Source organism: Bufo bufo, chromosome 5, assembly GCF_905171765.1.
Source record: "Bufo bufo chromosome 5, aBufBuf1.1, whole genome shotgun sequence".
In the NCBI taxonomy this organism is placed as follows: domain Eukaryota; kingdom Metazoa; phylum Chordata; class Amphibia; order Anura; family Bufonidae; genus Bufo; species Bufo bufo.
Window position 1 is genome coordinate 554237874 of NC_053393.1, and position 22179 is coordinate 554260052.

At 46.4% G+C, this 22179-nt stretch overlaps 2 protein-coding genes across 3 annotated transcripts in view; one reads left to right on the forward strand and one right to left on the reverse strand.

Moving 5' to 3' along the window:
- The window catches only part of TMIE (transmembrane inner ear), a 113193-nt gene extending 103701 nt beyond the window's left edge, over window positions 1-9492 (reverse strand). The window contains exon 1 of the mRNA XM_040434080.1: window positions 9414-9492. Coding sequence (XP_040290014.1) covers window positions 9414-9492 — 79 coding nt within the window. The remainder of the gene's footprint in view (window positions 1-9413) is intronic.
- ALS2CL (ALS2 C-terminal like) overlaps window positions 1-22179 on the forward strand; it is a 125936-nt gene that overhangs the window by 34898 nt on the left and 68859 nt on the right. The window contains exon 1 of one of the 2 annotated variants that reach the window (XM_040431513.1): window positions 8751-8946. The exons of the other annotated variant lie outside the window; for it this stretch is intronic. The gene's annotated coding sequence lies outside the window, so the exon portion shown is untranslated. Of the gene's footprint in view, window positions 1-8750; window positions 8947-22179 lie in introns of those variants that run through there. 2 annotated transcript variants of the gene reach the window in all.

Here is a 22179-nt window from a genome sequence, read left to right on the forward strand (position 1 = left end):
AACTGAGTGTTACATTGTATCTGTGGGGGATACAGAGGGTGAGAACCGAGTGTTACATTGTATCTGTGGGGGATACAGAGGGTGAGAACCGAGTGTTACATTGTATCTGTGGGGGTTACAGGTGGCAACAATGTACAGAGGGTGAGAACCGAGTGTTACATTGTATCTGTGGGGGTTACAGAGGGTGAGAACTGAGTGTTACATTGTATCTGTGGGGGTTACAGGTGGCAACAATGTACAGAGGGTGAGAACTGAGTGTTACATTGTATCTGTGGGGGTTACAGGTGGCAACAATGTACAGAGGGTGAGAACTGAGTGTTACATTGTATCTGTGGGGGTTACAGGTGGCAACAATGTACAGAGGGTGAGAACCGAGTGTTACATTGTATCTGTGGGGGATAAAGGTGGCAACAATGTACAGAGGGTGAGAACCGAGTGTTAGGCCTCTTTCACACGACCGTATGGCTTTTTCAGTGTTTTGTGGTCCGTTTTAAACGGATCCGTTGTTCCGTTTTTTGTTTCCGTTTTTCCGTTTGGCATATACAGTAAACAGTAATTTCATAGAAAAAATTGGGCTGGGCATAACATTTTCAATAGATGGCTCCGCAAAAAACGGAACGGATACGTAAGACATACGGATGCATTTCCGTATGTGTTCCGTTTTTTTTGCGGACCCATTGACTTGAATGGAGCCACGGAACATGATTTGCGGGCAATAATAGGACATGTTCTATCTTTTAACGGAACGGAAAAACGGAAATACGGAAACGGAATGCATACGGAGTACATTCCGTTTTTTTTGCGGAACCATTAAAATGAATGGTTCCGTATACCTTATACGGAACGCAAAACGGAAAAAAAAAACGGTCGTGTGAAAGAGGCCTTACATTGTATCTGTGGGGGTTACAGGTGGCAACAATGTACAGAGGGTGAGCCCCGGGTGTTACATTATATCTGCGGGCGATACAGGTGGCAACAATGTACAGAGGGTGAGAACCAAGTGTTACATTGTATCTGTGGGGGCAACAATGTACAGAGGGTGAGAACCGAGTGTTACATTGTATCTGTGGGGGCAACAATGGACAGAGGGTGAGAACCGAGTGTTACATTGTATCTGTGGGGGCAACAATGTACAGAGGGTGAGAACCGAGTGTTACATTGTATCTGTGGGGGCAACAATGTACAGAGGGTGAGAACCGAGTGTTACATTGTATCTGTGGGGGCAACAATGTACAGAGGGTGAGAACCGAGTGTTACATTGTATCTGTGGGGGCAACAATGTACAGAGGGTGAGAACCGAGTGTTACATTGTATCTGTGGGGGCAACAATGTACAGAGGGTGAGAATCGGGTATACATTGTATCTGTGGGGGCAACAATGTACAGAGGGTGAGAACCGAGTGTTACATTGTATCTGTGGGGGCAACAATGTACAGAGGGTGAGAATCGGGTGTTACATGGTATCTCTGGGGGTCACAAGGGGCAACAATGTATGAATGAGAAAAGGAAAGGAAACGGTTAACAGAAGTGACAGTAACTATAGGAAAACTATGGGTGTCCTGAGGGCACTGACTCCTTACAGGGCAGCACTGGAATGATGGATATGTACCGTGTGATGTCATCAGTATGTAGGCGGAGCTAGAATGTGAGTTCAGGTTTTACATAAATAATGCAACAATGTATCTAGAGAAACTAATGTTAGAGAATCCAGAGTTTTCTCATTGTTTACACCTAGTGAGCAGAGTATGACCCCCATCATCTTACAGGGATTATTATAATACTTGTTAAGCTCCTCGCCTATGACTAAGTACCCAGCAGCCGGGGGGGGGGGGCAGAATCTGCATTTCGCACCTTCTAGTCTTGTGTGCTTCCTGGAGTAGATTGTAAGCTCTGTGGTATAACTGGATGTGGATGAGCAATGCTCTGCTGCTCCTGTCTCCAGCTCTGCTCAATATGGAATAGTGCAATAAATCCGCAGACTCAGTATTCCAGGCACCAGGAACGAAATATGACTATACTATGTGGTTTATAGTGACACCAGCTACTGCCCCCTGTTATCAGCCATTTCAGGGGAGAGGATGACTGTAGGACAGGAGAATACAGTCTATTGCCCCCTGTTATCAGCCATTTCAGGGGAGAGGATGACTGTAGGACAGGAGAATACAGTCTATTGCCCCCTGTTATCAGCCATTTCAGGGGAGAGGATGACTGTAGGACAGGAGAATACAGTCTATTGCCCCCTGTTATCAGCCATTTCAGGGGAGAGGATGACTGTAGGACAGGAGAATACAATCTATTGCCCCCTGTTATCAGCCATTTCAGGGGAGAGGATGACTGTAGGACAGGAGAATACAGTCTATTGCCCCCTGTTATCAGCCATTTCAGAGGAGAGGATGACTGTAGGACAGGAGAATACAGTCTATTGCCCCCTGTTATCAGCCATTTCAGGGGAGATGATGACTGTAGGACAGGAGAATACAGTCTATTGTCCCCTGTTATCAGCCATTTCAGGGGAGAGGATGACTGTAGGACAGGAGAATACAATCTATTGCCCCCCTGTTATCAGCCATTTCAGGGGAGAGGATGACTGTAGGACAGGAGAATACAGTCTATTGCTCCCTGTTATCAGCCATTTCAGGGGAGAGGATGACTGTAGGACAGGAGAATACAGTCTATTGCTCCCTGTTATCAGCCATTTCAGGGGAGAGGATGACTGTAGGACAGGAGAATACAGTCTATTGCCCCCTGTTATCAGCCATTTCAGGGGAGAGGATGACTGTAGGACAGGAGAATACAATCTATTGCCCCCTGTTATCAGCCATTTCAGGGGAGAGGATGACTGTAGGACAGAAGAATACAGACTATTGCTCCCTGTTATCAGCCATTTCAGGGGAGAGGATGACTGTAGGACAGGAGAATACAGTCTATTGCCCCCTGTTATCAGCCATTTCAGGGGAGAGGATGACTGTAGGACAGGAGAATACAGTCTATTGCCCCCTGTTATCAGCCATTTCAGGGGAGAGGATGACTGTAGGACAGGAGAATACAGTCTATTGCCCCCTGTTATCAGCCATTTCAGGGGAGAGAATGACTGTAGGACAGGAGAATACAGTCTATTGCCCCCTGTTATCAGACATTTCAGGGGAGAGGATGACTGTAGGACAGGAGAATACAGTCTATTGTCCCCTGTTATCAGCCATTTCAGGGGAGAGGATGACTGTAGGACAGGAGAATACAGTCTATTGCTCCCTGTTATCAGCCATTTCAGGGGAGAGGATGACTGTAGGACAGGAGAATACAGTCTATTGCTCCCTGTTATCAGACATTTCAGGGGAGAGGATGACTGTAGGACAGGAGAATACAGTCTATTGCCCCCTGTTATCAGCCATTTCAGAGGAGAGGATGACTGTAGGACAGGAGAATACAGTCTATTGCCCCCTGTTATCAGCCATTTCAGGGGAGAGGATGACTGTAGGACAGGAGAATACAGTCTATTGCCCCCTGTTATCAGCCATTTCAGGGGAGAGGATGACTGTAGGACAGGAGAATACAATCTATTGCCCCCTGTTATCAGCCATTTCAGGGGAGAGGATGACTGTAGGACAGGAGAATACAATCTATTGCTCCCTGTTATCAGCCATTTCAGGCGAGAGGATGACTGTAGGACAGGAGAATACAGTCTATTGTCCCCTGTTATCAGCCATTTCAGGGGAGAGGATGACTGTAGGACAGGAGAATACAGTCTATTGCCCCCTGTTATCAGCCATTTCAGGGGAGAGGATGACTGTAGGTTATCAGCCATTTCAGGAGAGAGGATGACTATAGGACAGGAGAATACAGTCTATTGCCTCCTGTTATCAGCCATTTCAGGGAGAGGATGACTGTAGGACCGGAGAATACAGTCTATTGCTCCCTGTTATCAGCCATTTCAGAGGAGAGGATGACTGTAGGACAGGAGAATACAGTCTATTGCCCCCTGTTATCAGCCATTTCAGGGGAGAGGATGACTGTAGGACAGGAGAATACAGTCTATTGCTCCCTGTTATCAGCCATTTCAGGGGAGAGGATGACTGTAGGACAGGAGAATACAGTCTATTGCCCCCTGTTATCAGCCATTTCAGGGGAGAGGATGACTGTAGGACAGGAGAATACAATCTATTGCCCCCTGTTATCAGCCATTTCAGGGGAGAGGATGACTGTAGGACAGGAGAATACAATCTATTGCCCCTGTTATCAGCCATTTCAGGGGAGAGGATGACTGTAGGACAGGAGAATACAATCTATTGCCCCCTGTTATCAGCCATTTCAGAGGAGAGGATGACTGTAGGACAGGAGAATACAGTCTATTGCCCCCTGTTATCAGCCATTTCAGAGAGGATGACTGTAGGACAGGAGAATACAATCTATTGCCCCTGTTATCAGCCATTTCAGGGGAGAGGATGACTGTAGGACAGGAGAATACAGTCTATTGCCCCCTGTTATCAGCCATTTCAGGGGAGAGGATGACTGTAGGACAGGAGAATACAGTCTATTGCTCCCTGTTATCAGCCATTTCAGGAGAGAGGATGACTGTAGGACAGTAGAATACAGTCTATTGCTCCCTGTTATCAGCCATTTCATGGGAGAGGATGACTGTAGGACAGGAGAATACAGTCTATTGCCCCCTGTTATCAGCCATTTCAGGGGAGAGGATGACTGTAGGACAGGAGAATACAGTCTATTGCTCCCTGTTATCAGCCATTTCAGGAGAGAGGATGACTGTAGGACAGTAGAATACAGTCTATTGCCCCCTGTTATCAGTCATTTCAGGGGAGAGGATGACTGTAGGACAGGAGAATACAGTCTATTGCCCCCTGTTATCAGCCATTTCAGGGGAGAGGATGACTGTAGGACAGGAGAATACAGTCTATTGCCCCCTGTTATCAGCCATTTCAGAGGAGAGGATGACTGTAGGACAGGAGAATACAGTCTATTGCTCCCTGTTATCAGCCATTTCAGGGGAGAGGATGACTGTAGGACAGGAGAATACAATCTATTGCTCCCTGTTATCAGCCATTTCAGGGGGGAGGATGACTGTAGGACAGGAGAATACAGTCTATTGCCCCCTGTTATCAGCCATTTCAGGGGAGAGGATGACTGTAGGACAGGAGAATACAGTCTATTGCTCCCTGTTATCAGCCATTTCAGGGGAGAGGATGACTGTAGGACAGGAGAATACAGTCTATTGCCCCCTGTTATCAGCCATTTCAGAGGAGAGGATGACTGTAGGACAGAAGAATACAGTCTATTGCCCCCTGTTATCAGCCATTTCAGGGGAGAGGATGACTGTAGGACAGGAGAATACAGTCTATTGCCCCCTGTTATCAGCCATTTCAGGGGAGAGGATGACTGTAAGACAGGAGAATACAGTCTATTGCCCCCTGTTATCAGCCATTTCAGGGGAGAGGATGACTGTAGGACAGGAGAATACAATCTATTGCCCCCTGTTATCAGCCATTTCAGGGGAGAGGATGACTGTAGGACAGGAGAATACAGTCTATTGCCCCCTGTTATCAGCCATTTCAGGAGAGAGGATGACTGTAGGACAGGAGAATACAGTCTATTGCCCCCTGTTATCAGCCATTTCAGGAGAGAGGATGACTGTAGGACAGGAGAATACAGTCTATTGCTCCCTGTTATCAGCCATTTCAGGGGAGAGGATGACTGTAGGACAGGAGAATACAGTCTATTGCTCCCTGTTATCAGCCATTTCAGGGGAGAGGATGACTGTAGGACAGGAGAATACAGTCTATTGCCCCCTGTTATCAGCCATTTCAGGGGAGAGGATGACTGTAGGACAGGAGAATACAGTCTATTGCCCCCTGTTATCAGCCATTTCAGGGGAGAGGATGACTGTAGGACAGGAGAATACAGTCTATTGCTCCCTGTTATCAGCCATTTCAGGGGGAGGATGACTGTAGGACAGGAGAATACAGTCTATTGCTCCCTGTTATCAGCCATTTCAGAGGAGAGGATGACTGTAGGACAGGAGAATACAGTCTATTGCTCCCTGTTATCAGCCATTTCAGGGGGGAGGATGACTGTAGGACAGGAGAATACAGTCTATTGCTCCCTGTTATCAGCCATTTCAGGGGGAGGATGACTGTAGGACAGGAGAATACAGTCTATTGCCCCCTGTTATCAGCCATTTCAGGGGAGAGGATGACTGTAGGACAGGAGAATACAGTCTATTGCTCCCTGTTATCAGCCATTTCAGAGGAGAGGATGACTGTAGGACAGGAGAATACAGTCTATTGCCCCCTGTTATCAGCCATTTCAGGGGAGAGGATGACTGTAGGACAGGAGAATACAGTCTATTGCTCCCTGTTATCAGCCATTTCAGGGGAGAAGATGACTGTAGGACAGGAGAATACAGTCTATTGCCTCCTGTTATCAGCCATTTCAGGGGAGAGGATGACTGTAGGACAGGAGAATACAGTCTATTGCTCCCTGTTATCAGCCATTTCAGGGGAGAGGATGACTGTAGGACAGGAGAATACAATCTATTGCCCCCTGTTATCAGCCATTTCAGGGGAGAGGATGACTGTAGGACAGGAGAATACAATCCTGGTTGTGGTCGCACTACAGCTGAGCTGAATGAGAACCAGAGAGGAGGAACTTCCATCCCTTCAGCCCAGGATTCTGCCTACTTTCCCCAGGGGAGCGGAGGGTCTTGGGCATGGATCCTTGGTCCACTGCCCCCTGGTCTGGGCCGGCTGGGAGCAGAGGAACACCGCTTCACAAGAAGCGCCAAGATTCACCAGGCGATCTGAGCGGGTCAGCAGAAATGTGGACTCTGAACCAGTTTTGACCAGTGAGCGTGGAAGCCGCAAGACTTCTGAGGAGGTGGGTGAGGGCCTGGTGTTGCACAAACACCATTGGAGGAGTGTGGATTGGGGCGTCTTGCGTCCTGGTGAATCAGCGGACACTTTAACGTCCAGGGCAGTACATTACCTGAAGATTTCTGAGGAAAGTGGAAAACAGCTGAAAGAATTGAGGGAATAGTTCAGGAGTAGTGTTGAGTGAACTTTTTTTTTAAGTTCTGTGTCAAAAGTTCAGATTCCGCTACCACGAACCATAACAGAATTTGGAATTTATAATGGGATTTTTCAATAACTACAACCCGAACTTTGGACGCCGAACTTAAAAAACAAGTCTGCTCCACACTACTCAGGAGCACAAGGGTGCATGCGGATTATTCCTCCAAAGGAAAGCGTCAAGTGTTTTCCCAGAGGATAAAGGAACTTAAAGTTCTGGGTTGAAAAAAACATGACATCATTTTAAGGAATGGCGGTCCGTTCACTGATAAATTTTTGAATGAGGCGCGTTTTTATAAGATGAAGAGGTCGGGGCCTAAAGGGTTACAGTCCAGGAGTGCAGGGACCCAGGAAAGTGAACCTGGTAGCGGTAGTCCAGCATTGTGCAGCTCCAGCATACTGGTGGAGCAAGTGGCCTTACCATCCACTACCACGGATGAGGAGGAGAGCCCAGAGGGCCAGTTATTGGCTGAGATCAGCAGGCTGGTGTCCCCCGACCTCAGCCAGTTTTATTTTAGAGACGATGAGGTTCCCGACCATAGAATATATATGTAACAATATAGATAACAAAATTGAACTTGACCACCTGAGTCATACAGAAAATTGAGATAAGTGATCAATTTAAAACTTAACTTTTAATAATCTATTCATAGAAAATTGGCTCCAAGATAAATAGATAATTTACATGGAAGATACAACAATAAAGAAGAACGGAAGGTCACCCCACAGATGATTGTGGCACTCGGTGACCAGAACACACAGGTGGTCCTACCGCTCTGATGAGATGCTCCTTGGTACAGCGATGGCCTCACCGGTGTTAGATGATGTGCGTACACCGTGGCTGGAGGCAGTTGCCAAACACAGGGTTAGGGCCGCTAGGCTGTCTAGCCCTAGTGATGCCCTAGGGGACCTACACTGGCCTAGGTGATCCCGACCAGAGAATGCCAAAAAAACAGCAGAGCCACCAGCCGGGAAGAGGTGAGCTACTCATATGTCCCTCTGAAACAGCCGGCGGTTTAGGAGGTCGTGCATCATGGACGCACGTAGCCCAATATCGATCCTAGCCCGGTCTGTGAGGTGGAGGCTGAGGTGAGTGGCAGTATCCCCGCTTGAGGTAGCGCAGCAGCGGTTTTGGCCGAAAGGCCGAACAAGAAGGTCGGCATCTGGGGCCCATGTAGCGGAAAAGCGCCCCTCTGCAGGTGAGGTGTCGGGGACGGTCCCGAGACCTATAATTAATAGACGGTGGGGGGCACTCTATATCTGACAACTTATGGACAGTGAATAAAACTATTTATTCTAGATTGGATAAAACTAGGAGATACATAGATCAAAAAAATCGATAAAATGTACAGATATGTCCTCCAAAAAACAGCAGCGTAAACACTTTAAAACAGGCATGCTCAACCTGTGGCCCTCCAGCTGTTGCAAAACTACAACTCCCATCATTCCTGGACAGCCTACAGAAGGGCATGGTGGGAGTTGTAGTTTTACAACAGCTGGAGGGCCGCAGGTTGAGCATCCCCCTGCTTTAAAATATAAACCTGAGGCAAGGGCACTTTCAGCCCCAAAACGCGTCTGGTATCGAACAGTGAGGGATTGAACTGTAGCTGAGTAGACGACATTGCCAACATACCACAGCCGGACTTATTTGTTATATTCGGCGTAAGCAGGAGAAGCCGGCCGGTGGAATAGAACGACCGGACTCTAGGATCCAGTTCCCTGCAAACTCCCGAGTCACGTGCACAGAGAGGGAGAGAGCAGAGGACCACGTGGGACGCCTCGTAGGTCCTTACGGATTACTGAATCTGCTACGCACAGCTGATTGCAACGTCTTTGGAGTCGGACTGTACGGCCTTAACCAGCTCGGATCGGTAAAGTACTGAGTTTAATCTTCCTTCCAGTATGAATATTCTAACCTAGCTCCAATATAGCGACTTTACTAAACTCTGCTGACGGAAGTAACCTACAGAGCTGACGCTTACATATTGGAAGACGACCTTTATTTTACCCTTCTCATCTCCAGCGTTATTTAGGTGAACGCTGTTTTGTCTTTTGCTTTGTCTTCCTTTTTGTGTGAGGGTTATACCCCATATTAATAGGGGGACCCCCGAACTTGGACTGAGGATACAGTGTAGTCCCATTGAGGATTTATACTGTGAATGACACACGTCACCATATGTAAAGTTTATATTTTAAAGCGTTTACGCTGCTATTTTTTGGAGGACATATCTGTACTTTTTATTTCTCCTAGTTTTATCCAATCTAGAATAAATAGCTTTATTTACTGTCCATTAGTTGTCAGATATAGAGTGCCCCCCGTCGTCTATCTAATACTTACTTCTGTTATTTCGGTACTGGGGGTAACGCGGGGTGCGCACCTGGTCATTCTCTATGATCTTGGTCGAGCTCCTTACCATTATACATGTCTATAATTAATACCACTGAACAGACCGTCCCGGCTGTCATAGGCAGGAGAGTTGGTGAAGAGGCCCTTGGCAGACGGTCCGGTGAAGGGTTAAAACCTGCTGGTACTGGTGCAGATGCCAGAGAAGATCTCTGCGGCGAGCACAGAGGAGGACTCTGTAATGGCGGACTCTGCTGGGGTTGGTCATAGTGCTGCTATGGCCCAGAGGGTTAACCGGCAGCGCTATGGCCGCCCCCATGATGGTTCATGTTCCAGCCAGGTCCGGGGAGTCAGGGATTGAGTGTTGGAGTGAAAAATGGTGATGGTGTGAATGGGGCGTCTCCTGCAAAAACTGCGTCAGATAATGCAGCTAGTGTGAATGGTGCTGTGACTGCAGCCGCTGGAGGTGTGACCAGTGTGAGGCCAACAGCGAAGAAAGGTGATGGAGTGAAGGGTGTGGGGCCTGCAAAAACCGCAGCCAAGGTCGCAGGCAGTGTGAATGGCGCGGTATGTGTGACTGCAGCGGCTGGAGGTGTAGATGTTGGTGCTGATGGTGATGGGACTGCACGAGAGCGGGTGGAGATGGAGGTTAGTGAGGCAGGGTCTGGTCCATCTGCCTCCCCAGCAGCGGCTCCGGCTCCTAAAAGGAGCTATGCAAGTGTCGCCGCCCTGGGGTCTGCCGATACATGTTTGCCTGCTGGTTCTGGTCACAGTGATTTGCACGACGCCTCCTGGAGGCGCTTAGACAAGGGAAAGATTCACTAGAAGTAGAAGGTGAGCAGATCGATTAGTCCTTTTGGACAGACACGGGCTCTCTGCCTTCCGAGAGCAAAGGAGGGGAGAGACTGTATGGTCTCTGCCCGCAACTGGACCAGGTGGTGGCCGTAGGAACGTTGTCCGTCTCCGATGGAGGGGCAATGAGGCAGGTCCCCCTAGGGGGAGGGTGGTCGAGCTCCTCCTCGGGATGGGCTATGTGGCAAAGGATATCTTTGCCCTGATCCATCCATATGGCACTACTATGTTCGATCTTAGCTTTGTTAGGGCAGAGGGGCTTGAGCTCTTCTGGTCTAAATACAGGTCCAGAGTGGCGGGACGTATTACCCGCGCGCCATGATATCCTTTGTTTCTATTTTGATAAGTATCTTGCACTGTCTTTGATGCCATTGCTACGAATTGCATATAAATTTGGCGGTCTTTTTCATGCTCTTATATTTGACTGTGAAGGTTCTCATTTATCCAGGTCGTGGTAAATCTCTGTAAAGAATAAATCGAGGCAACTGGACGCACTGTAGATTTCTTGAAAACGTTTTACTCGTTCTTCCAACGAGCTTTCTCAATTCTTATATTTGAACTTGGTGTTTGTGGGTCTCTGTGTGTTGGACTTATTATCGATCCAAACACAATGGTCGAATTTTTTGGCCTTTGTGCTTACCAATAAAGTATTGATTTTAATTTCAGCTTTCTACGTGCCCCAGACGGAAAGAAACCTTTTTATAGATTGTTTTACTTTAAAGGCATTTCCCTGTGTGTTTAGACATTTATTTGTTGGTGCCTCTATATTCCCCACATTTCTAACCTTCCTTTATATGAATGTAGTGACTTTTGGAATATAATCACCTATTATTTTGTCTTCTTTCAGGATATCCCAATATTTTTAAACATGTTAGTCTGGCAATTATATTGTGTAATGATGGGCGGGCGGTATCTCGTTCTCTCTTTTAATTTCACATGTTTTGTTGGATTTGCTGGATTTTTAATATGAACACTTTAGTGCCAATAGGGTTAAATTTAGAAATTAAATTATTGGCGTTTGAATGAAGGAGACAAGCATGAGTGAAAACGAAGAGTTAATAATGGGAGGGGAAAAGTACCCGATATAATGAACACTAGGAGAAGTAGTCCTCATCCCTGACGAAGGATAACGCTTTTCTGAAACGCGTTGGATTTTGACACTCCCAGGCATCCGTATCTAGTGCAGTGACGTCACACAGCGCGCGAACTAGCGAGTCAAATCTAGAGCATTGCCACCGGCCAGGGCAAGCTCGCTTTGCAGTAAGAACATAGGACTCCTTATCCCACTCCCATATACATCCACCTACATATCAAGAGGATTGGCACGTGCAAAAGAGAGACGGCGAGGTTGAAGCAGGCATGCATCTACATACAGTACAGACCAAAAGTTTGGACACACCTTCTCATTCAAAGAGTTTTCTTTATTTTCGGGACTATGAAAATTGTAGATTCACACTGAAGGCATCAAAACTATGAATTACCACATGTGGAATTATATACATAACAAACAAGTGTGAAACAACTGAAAATATGTCATATTCTGGGTTCTTCAAAGTAGCCACCTTTAGCTTTGATTACTGCTTTGCACACTCTTGGCATTCTCTTGATGAGCTTCAAGAGGTAGTCCCCTGAAATGGTTTTCACTTCACAGGTGTGCCCTGTCAGGTTTAATAAGTGGGATTTCTTGCCTTATAAATGGGGTTGGGACCATCAGTGGCGTTGAGGAGAAGTCAGGTGGATACACAGCTGATAGTCCTACTGAATAGACTGTTAGAATTTGTATTATGGCAAGAAAAAAGCAGCTAAGTAAAGAAAAACGAGTGGCCATCATTACTTTAAGAAATGAAGGTCAGTCAGTCAGCCGAAAAATTGGGAAAACTTTGAAAGTAAGGGCTATTTGACCATGAAGGAGAGTGATGGGGTGCTGCGCCAGATGACCTGGCCTCCACAGTCACCGGACCTGAACCCAATCGAGATGGTTTGGGGTGAGCTGGACAGCAGAGTGAAGGCAAAAGGGCCAACAAGTGCTAAGCATCTCTGGGAACTCCTTCAAGACTGTTGGAAGACCATTTCAGGGGACTACCTCTTGAAGCTCATCAAGAGAATGCCAAGAGTGTGCAAAGCAGTAATCAAAGCAAAAGGTGGCTACTTTGAAGAACCTAGAATATGACATATTTTCAGTTGTTTCACACTTGTTTGTTATGTATATAATTCCACATGTGTTAATTCATAGTTTTGATGCCTTCATAGTCATGAAAATAAAGAAAACTCTTTGAATGAGAAGGTGTGTCCAAACTTTTGGTCTGTACTGTATATGAAACAATACTATGTATGCACGGTCAGCTCAGTTTATGGTGTTGTAAAAGAGTGTGGGATATTATCGCGCTGAACCATATAATTTATATTAGTTTGTGTTTTCCTGCAGCAGTGGCGATACTACTGCGGTAGCGCATCGTTAGGGATGGAGTATAGAGGAGTAAGCGCCAGCGTAAAACAGTGTTTTAGTAAAGTATTATATGCTGTGGGCTCAGCTCCACTATACAGCGAGGACGAGCTACTAGAGGACAGTCAGCAGCTACTGGCCAGCCAAGATGTGGAGATCCGTCGCTTCCTCCGGTAGGCGGGCAAGTAGTGATGAGGAGAGTGGCGTGGGAGCTGGTGTTGTGAGCGGTCAGGCTCCTGACCCAGAGACGGTTGAGGAGGACATCAGTGACGTGCAGACAGTACTCGATGATGATGATTATGATGATGTAGTTGATCGCACTTGGGAGCCGGGTGATGAAGGGGCTTAATTATTTTTTTCTTTATATAATAATGTAATATTATAAAACCCGGTGTCTCCATGATAAATCTGCAGCGTGGGGGCCCCGTGTGGCTTCTACACACTTTCAAAATAATCCTTCAGTGGGGCGAATAGATGCCGGATGACCGGGACGCTCCATGACCTTCCCAGGAGCTTCTGTCGGGAGCAGCGGTTCATTTCTGAGATGTCCGTATAGTGCGGGGGGGATCCGAAGACCCTCGCAGTCTCCGGGCACCACAGGATGTCCTCCTTCCCATCCATGATGTCTGGGAACCCGTGATGTTTTCGCCGGGCGAAGAGACCAGGGGCTGGTAGTTATGGTTTGAATCTTGATGAACTTCGCGACTCTTCCAGGCTCCAAGCTATCTTGAAACTTTGTCTTCTCATTGTCTGTAGCTACTAGAGACCTGCTCATGCCAGGCAGGTTCCCGCAGAAGTATCTGGCTCCATGAGCAGATGATACCGCACTTGCATCAATCTTGACAGGATTCGTCTCCAGGTGGAGAGAGATTGTTTTCTGGAAATGCTTTCTCCATCGCAACCACGTTCTCGAATAACCAGAAGACTGGACGATTCTCTCCTGTCTTGGGCAACAATTTATTGAGTAATTGTGGAAAGTCAAAGACCTTTCCGGTGCGGGTTAACCACAGATAAGTCATTACAAGGACTGACGCCAATTATCAGATCGAATTGTCCCCATTCTTCAATCTGTTTCCTGGTTATATTCTGTGTGTCGACCACATATACAATCTGCCCTGGATGGCGTACCCGTCCTATCGTGATGGCGTCCTCACACCCCTCTGGTGCCACATATTTTTCAACTTTGATTCTAAGCTTTTTGAGAACCAGTAATCCTGTCTGTCCTTTCCTACACAACCGACACACTCCTGAAATACTCTGTGCTGCTGGGGACCCTGCTCTTTCCACCTTGTAACTCTTAGGCCTCTTTCACACGGGAGTCATGGATTTGGGCCGGATAAGATGCGGGTGCGTAGCGGGAAAATGCGCGATTTTTCCGCGCGAGTGCAAAACATTTTAATGCGCGTTTGCACGTGCGTGAGAAAAATCGCCATGTCTTCACAGAAGTTCAGGTTTGGGATTGGTGTTGTGTAGATTGTATTATTTTCCCTTATAACATGGTTATAAGGGAAAATAATAGCATTCTTAATACAGAATGCTTAGTACAATAGGGCTGGAGGGGTTAAAAAAATAATAAAATATAATTTAACTTGTTCGCGCAGCCGGCATCTCTTCTTTCTTCTTTCTTCAGGACCTGGGTAAAGGACCTTTGCTGACATCACTGCGCTCATCACATGGTCCATCACCACGGTGGTGGATCATGTGACGGACCATGTGATGAGCGCAGTGACATCACCACAGGTCCTTTTCCTTCTGCACAGCAAAGAAGAAGAAAGAAGAGATGCCGGCTGCGCGAACAAGTAGATTAAGGTGAGTTAAATTTTTTTAAAATTTTTTTTAACCCCTCCATCACTATTTTACTTTGCTTTCTGTATTAAGAATGCTATTATTTTCCCTTATAACCATGTTATAAGGGAAAATAATAATGATCGGGTCTCCATCCCAATCGTCTGCTAGCAACTATGCGTGAAAATCGCACCGCATCCGCACTTGCTTGCGGATGCTTGCGATTTTCACGCAGCCCCATTCACTTCTATGGGGCCTGCGTTGCGTAAAAACCGCACAAAATAGAGCTTGCTGCGATTTTCACGCAACGCACAAGTGATGCGTGAAAATCACCGCTCATGTGCACAGCCCCATAGAAATGAATGGGTCCAGATTTAACTCACGCATTGCACCCGCGCGGAAATCTCGCCCGTGTGAACCCAGCCCTAGTCCACAATCTTCAACAAGATTAGCATACTCCTCTCCTGAAATACTCTGCACTGCTGAGGAATCCTGCTCCTTTCGCTCTCAGTGTGCGATATGCTACTCATCTTTTTGTTTTGTTTTTATCTAAAATTTTATTAGAAATTCAAACAATACAATTCACCAAAAACAAAACATTATTATATTCTTTTTCCCCTAATAAACCCTATCCCCCTGTTCATACCCAACCAACCCTCTCCCTTGTGATGCGTGTCTCCCCCCATCCCCCATCAATAAGCGAAAAAGGGGGGGGGATAATGAGGGTGTGTAGGCAGGAAAACCTTAAAACTTCCATATATGCTTTTATATAATGTTTTCATATCTCTTAATCATATTAACCAGGTTAACCCATGAAGTAATACTTGGAGTAATTGGAGAAACCCAAACCCTAGCAATCAAGTCTCGCCAAGAACATTATTTTAATCAAAAGAATCCTTTATATTTTGGACATTCTACCTTGGAGAGGTCACTCAGTGCCCAACATTCCACCGTAAACAGAATCTTAACTTTCAATTCCCGGATAATAAAATTAAAAATTGCCCCCCAATATTGTTTCAACTCTATACATGACCAAAACCTATGCAAGTGATCCGCCCCAGACAAATCACCCCGTGGACTATTAGAAGTTTCCCTTAAACCACATTTATTAAGCCATAAAGGTGAGATATAGATTTGGTGCAAAATATTAAATTGAACCAAAACGTGATTAAAATTATAAGAAACTAAACTTAAATTTGCCAATATATTATCCCAATCTTCGAGGGGAAATTCCCGGACAATCAGTTTGCCAAGCCTTATGTTCCGGAGAATGTGTATTATTAAATCGTGTTTTAAGCAACACTTTATAAAGTTGAGAAATTTTAACCTTCTGTCCCATATTCCCTATAAATAAATAGACGAAGCGGGAAGATCGAGAAAATGATTACACAGGGCGTGGGGGAGGAGGGGTCAAATATGGTGGCAGCAGTGGGAGGTCGGTAGCCAAACGTGCCCGGGGTAGACCACCCGCTTCGCAGGAGCCTACCTGCCCGGAAAGTAGCGGTGCACGGGTTCACGGAGGCAGCGGCGGTAGCAGTCAGTCAGTGCGTAGTGTTGGGGGTAAAATCACCTACTCGGCGGTGTTGCAGTTGACCTGTAAGGCTGAGTTCACACTTGAGTTATTTGGTCAGTTTTGGCCCCGTGACTGCACACTTCACTTATTTGGGCAGTGATTCTAAGAGCGACGCCTGTCATCTGCATGTCATACGGACTCACAGTATTATTTCACTACCACAGCAGACTCCCTATGTGTGTTACTGCAAGGCACAGTGTTCTACACCGCTATACAGGCACAGTGTTCTACACCACTATACAGGCACAGTGTTCTACACCCCTATACAGGCACAGTGTTCTACACCACTATACAGGCACAGTGTTCTACACCACTATACAGGCACAGTGTTCTACACCGCTATACAGGCACAGTGTTCTACACCACTATACAGGCACAGTGTTCTACACCCCTATACAGGCACAGTGCTCTACACCACTATACAGGCACAGTGTTCTACACCACTATACAGGTACAGTGTTCTACACCGCTATACAGGCACAGTGTTCTACACCACTATACAGGCACAGTGTTCTACACCCCTATACAGGCACAGTGCTCTACACCACTATACAGGCACAGTGTTCTACACCACTATACAGGCACAGTGTTCTACACCGCTATACAGGCACAGTGTTCTACACCACTATACAGGCACAGTGTTCTACACCCCTATACAGGCACAGTGCTCTACACCACTATACAGGCACAGTGCTCTACACCACTATACAGGCACAGTGTTCTACACCACTATACAGGCACAGTGTTCTACACCACTATACAGGCACAGTGTTCTACACCACTATACAGGCACAGTGTTCTACACCAATATACAGGCACAGTGTTCTACACCACTATACAGGCACAGTGTTCTACACCACTATACAGGCACAGTGTTCTACACCACTATACAGGCACAGTGTTCTACACCAATATACAGGCACAGTGTTCTACACCGCTATACAGGCACAGTGTTCTACACAGCTATACAGGCACAGTGTTCTACACCGCTATACAGGCACAGTGTTCTACACCACTATACAGGCACAGTGTTCTACACCACTATACAGGCACAGTGTTCTACACCGCTATACAGGCACAGTGTTCTACACCGCTATACAGGCACAGTGTTCTACACCCCTATACAGACACAGTGTTCTACACCGCTATACAGGCACAGTGTTCTAAACCGCTATACAGGCACAGTGTTCTACACCACTATACAGGCACAGTGCTCTACACCGCTATACAGGCACAGTGTTCTACACCACTATACAGGCACAGTGTTCTACACCGCTATACAGGCACAGTGTTCTACATCGCTATACAGGCACAGTGTTCTACACCAATATACAGGCACAGTGTTCTACACCGCTATACAAGCACAGTGTTCTACACCGCTATACAGGCACAGTGTTCTACACCACAATACAGGCACAGTGTTCTACACCGCTATACAGGCACAGTGTTCTACACCACTATACAGGCACAGTGTTCTACACCACTATACAGGCACAGTGTTCTACACCACTATACAGGCACAGTGTTCTACACCGCTATACAGGCACAGTGTTCTACACCACTATACAGGCACAGTGTTCTACACCGCTATACAGGCACAGTGTTCTACACCACTATACAGGCACAGTGTTCTACACCACTATACAGGCACAGTGTTCTACACCACTATACAGGCACAGTGTTCTACACCGCTATACAGGCACAGTGTTCTACACCACTATACAGGCACAGTGTTCTACACCACTATACAGGCACAGTGTTCTACACCCCTATACAGGCACAGTGTTCTACACCCCTATACAGGCACAGTGCTCTACACCACTATACAGGCACAGTGTTCTACACCACTATACAGGCACAGTGTTCTACACCACTATACAGGCACAGTGTTCTACACCCCTATACAGGCACAGTGTTCTACACCCCTATACAGGCACAGTGTTCTACACCACTATACAGGCACAGTGCTCTACACCACTATACAGGCACAGTGTTCTACACCACTATACAGGCACAGTGTTCTACCACTATACAGGCACAGTGTTCTACACCGATATACAGGCACAGTGCTCTACACCGCTATACAGGCACAGTGTTCTACACCACTATACAGGCACAGTGTTCTACACCACTATACAGGCACAGTGTTCTACACCACTATACAGGCACAGTGTTCTACACCACTATACAGACACAGTGTTCTACACCGCTATACAGGCACAGTGTTCTACACCACTATACAGGCACAGTGCTCTACACCACTATACAGGCACAGTGCTCTACACCACTATACAGGCACAGTGCTCTACACCACTATACAGGCACAGTGCTCTACACCTTTATACAGGCACAGTGCTCTACACCACTATACAGGCACAGTGCTCTACACCACTATACAGGCACAGTGTTCTACACCACTATAAAGGCACAGTGTTCTACACCGCTATACAGGCACAGTGTTCTACACTGCTATACAGGCACAGTGTTCTACACCACTATAAAGGCATTTATATATATATTTATCGCTATTTGCCGCAAATAAATTTGGATCGAACCGATTTTTTTTTTTAAATTCGCTCATCTCTACTGATAATTGTTAAGTATTTAAGAAAAAAATAATAATTTTGTAGGGGATGGTGACGGCTGTGTATATAGAATATTATATGTATATAGTGTATATATTATGTGTGTAGGAGGAATGGACTGGCTGTAATGGAAGAAATGGATCAAATTATATTTTTATGTCATTATTATATGGTTATGTTTTCGTTTGTTTTACTTTTTGTTATGTTTTAAAACAATTTCATAAAAAAAGTTACAATCTATTGCCCCCTGTTATCAGTCATTTCAGAGGAGAGGATGACTGTAGGACAGGAGAATACAGTCTATTGCCCCCTGTTATCAGCCATTTCAGGGGAGAGGATGACTGTAGGACAGGAGAATACAATCTATTGCCCCCTGTTATCAGCCATTTCAGAGGAGAGGATGACTGTAGGACAGGAGAATACAGTCTATTGCCCCCTGTTATCAGCCATTTCAGGGGAGAGGACGACTGTAGGACAGGAGAATACAGTCTATTGCCCCCTGTTATCAGCCATTTCAGGGGAGAGGATGACTGTAGGACAGGAGAATATAGTCTATTGCTCCCTGTTATCAGACATTTCAGGGGAGAGGATGACTGTAGGACAGGAGAATACAGTCTATTGCCCCCTGTTATCAGCCATTTCAGGGGAGAGGATGACTGTAGGACAGGAGAATACAGTCTATTGCCCCCTGTTATCAGCCATTTCAGGGGAGAGGATGACTGTAGGACAGGAGAATACAGTCTATTGCTCCCTGTTATCAGCCATTTCAGGGGAGAGGATGACTGTAGGACAGGAGAGTACAGTCTATTGCTCCCTGTTATCAGCCATTTCAAGGGGAAGGATGACTGTAGGACAGGAGAATACAGTCTATTGCTCCCTGTTATCAGCCATTTCAGGGGAGAGGATGACTGTAGGACAGGAGAATACAGTCTATTGCCCCCTGTTATCAGCCATTTCAGGGGGAGGATGACTGTAGGACAGGAGAATACAGTCTATTGCCCCCTGTTATCAGCCATTTCAGGGGAGAGGATGACTGTAGGACAGGAGAATACAATCTATTGCTCCCTGTTATCAGCCATTTCAGGGGGGAGGATGACTGTAGGACAGGAGAATACAATCTATTGCCCCCTGTTATCAGCCATTTCAGGGGAGAGGATGACTGTAGGACAGGAGAATACAGTCTATTGCTCCCTGTTATCAGTCATTTCAGGGGAGAGGGTGACTGTAGGACAGGAGAATACAATCTATTGCTCCCTGTTATCAGCCATTTCAGGGGAGAGGATGACTGTAGGACAGGAGAATACAGTCTATTGCCCCCTGTTATCAGTCATTTCAGGGGGAGGATGACTGTAGGACAGGAGAATACAGTGTATTGCCCCCTGTTATCAGCCATTTCAGGGGAGAGGATGACTGTAGGACAGGAGAATACAGTCTATTGCCCCCTGTTATCAGCCATTTCAGGGGAGAGGATGACTGTAGGACAGGAGAATACAGTCTATTGCTCCCTGTTATCAGCCATTTCAGGGGAGAGGATGACTGTAGGACAGGAGAATACAATCTATTGCCCCCTGTTATCAGCCATTTCAGGGGAGAGGATGACTGTAGGACAGGAGAATACAGTCTATTGCTCCCTGTTATCAGCCATTTCAGGGGAGAGGATGACTGTAGGACAGGAGAATACAGTCTATTGCTCCCTGTTATCAGCCATTTCCGGGGGGAGGATGACTGTATGACAGGAGAATACAGTCTAATGCTCCCTGTTATCAGCCATTTCAGGGGGGAGGATGACTGTAGGACAGGAGAATACAGTCTATTGCTCCCTGTTATCAGCCATTTCAGGGGAGAGGATGACTGTAGGACAGGAGAATACAGTCTATTGCCCCCTGTTATCAGCCATTTCAGATGAGAGGACGACTGTAGGACAGGAGAATACAATCTATTGCTCCCTGTTATCAGCCATTTCAGGGGAGAGGATGACTGTAGGACAGGAGAATACAATCTATTGCCCCCTGTTATCAGCCATTTCAGGGGAGAGGATGACTGTAGGACAGGAGAATACAGTCTATTGCCCCTGTTATCAGCCATTTCAGGGGAGAGGATGACTGTAGGACAGTAGAATACAGTCTATTGCCTCCTGTTTTTAGCCATTTCAGGGGAGAGGATGACTGTAGGACAGGAGAATACAGTCTATTGCCCCCTGTTATCAGCCATTTCAGATGAGAGGACGACTGTAGGACAGGAGAATACAGTCTATTGCCCCCTGTTATCAGCCATTTCAGGGGAGAGGATGACTGTAGGACAGGAGAATACAATCTATTGCTCCCTGTTATCAGCCATTTCAGGGAAGAGGATGACTGTAGGACAGGAGAATACAATCTATTGCTCCCTGTTATCAGCCATTTCAGGGGAGAGGATGACTGTAGGACAGGAGAATACAGTCTATTGCCCCCCTGTTATCAGCCATTTCAGAGGAGAGGATGACTGTAGGACAGGAGAATACAATCTATTGCTCCCTGTTATCAGCCATTTCAGGGAAGAGGATGACTGTAGGACAGGAGAATACAGTCTATTGCTCCCTGTTATCAGCCATTTCAGGGGAGAGGATGACTGTAGGACAGGAGAATACAGTCTATTGTCCCCTGTTATCAGCCATTTCAGGGGAGAGGATGACTGTAGGACAGGAGAATACAGTCTATTGCCCCTGTTATCAGCCATTTCAGGGGAGAGGATGACTGTAGGACAGGAGAATACAGTCTATTGCCTCCTGTTATCAGCCATTTCAGAGGAGAGGATGACTGTAGGACAGGAGAATACAATCTATTGCTCCCTGTTATCAGCCATTTCAGGGGGGAGGATGACTGTAGGACAGGAGAATACAGTCTATTGCCCCCCTGTTATCAGCCATTTCAGAGGAGAGGATGACTGTAGGACAGGAGAATACAATCTATTGCTCCCTGTTATCAGCCATTTCAGGGAAGAGGATGACTGTAGGACAGGAGAATACAATCTATTGCTCCCTGTTATCAGCCATTTCAGGGGAGAGGATGACTGTAGGACAGGAGAATACAGTCTATTGCCCCCCTGTTATCAGCCATTTCAGAGGAGAGGATGACTGTAGGACAGGAGAATACAATCTATTGCTCCCTGTTATCAGCCATTTCAGGGAAGAGGATGACTTTAGGACAGGAGAATACAGTCTATTGCTCTCTGTTATCAGCCATTTCAGGGGTGAGGATGACTGTAGGACAGGAGAATACAGTCTATTGCTCTCTGTTATCAGCCATTTCAGGGGAGAGGATGACTGTAGGACAGGAGAATACAGTCTATTGGTCCCTGTTATCAGCCATTTCAGGGGAGAGGATGACTGTAGGACAGGAGAATACAGTCTATTGTCCCCTGTTATCAGCCATTTCAGGGGAGAGGATGACTGTAGGACAGGAGAATACAGTCTATTGTCCCCTGTTATCAGCCATTTCAGGGGAGAGGATGACTGTAGGACAGGAGAATACAGTCTATTGCTCC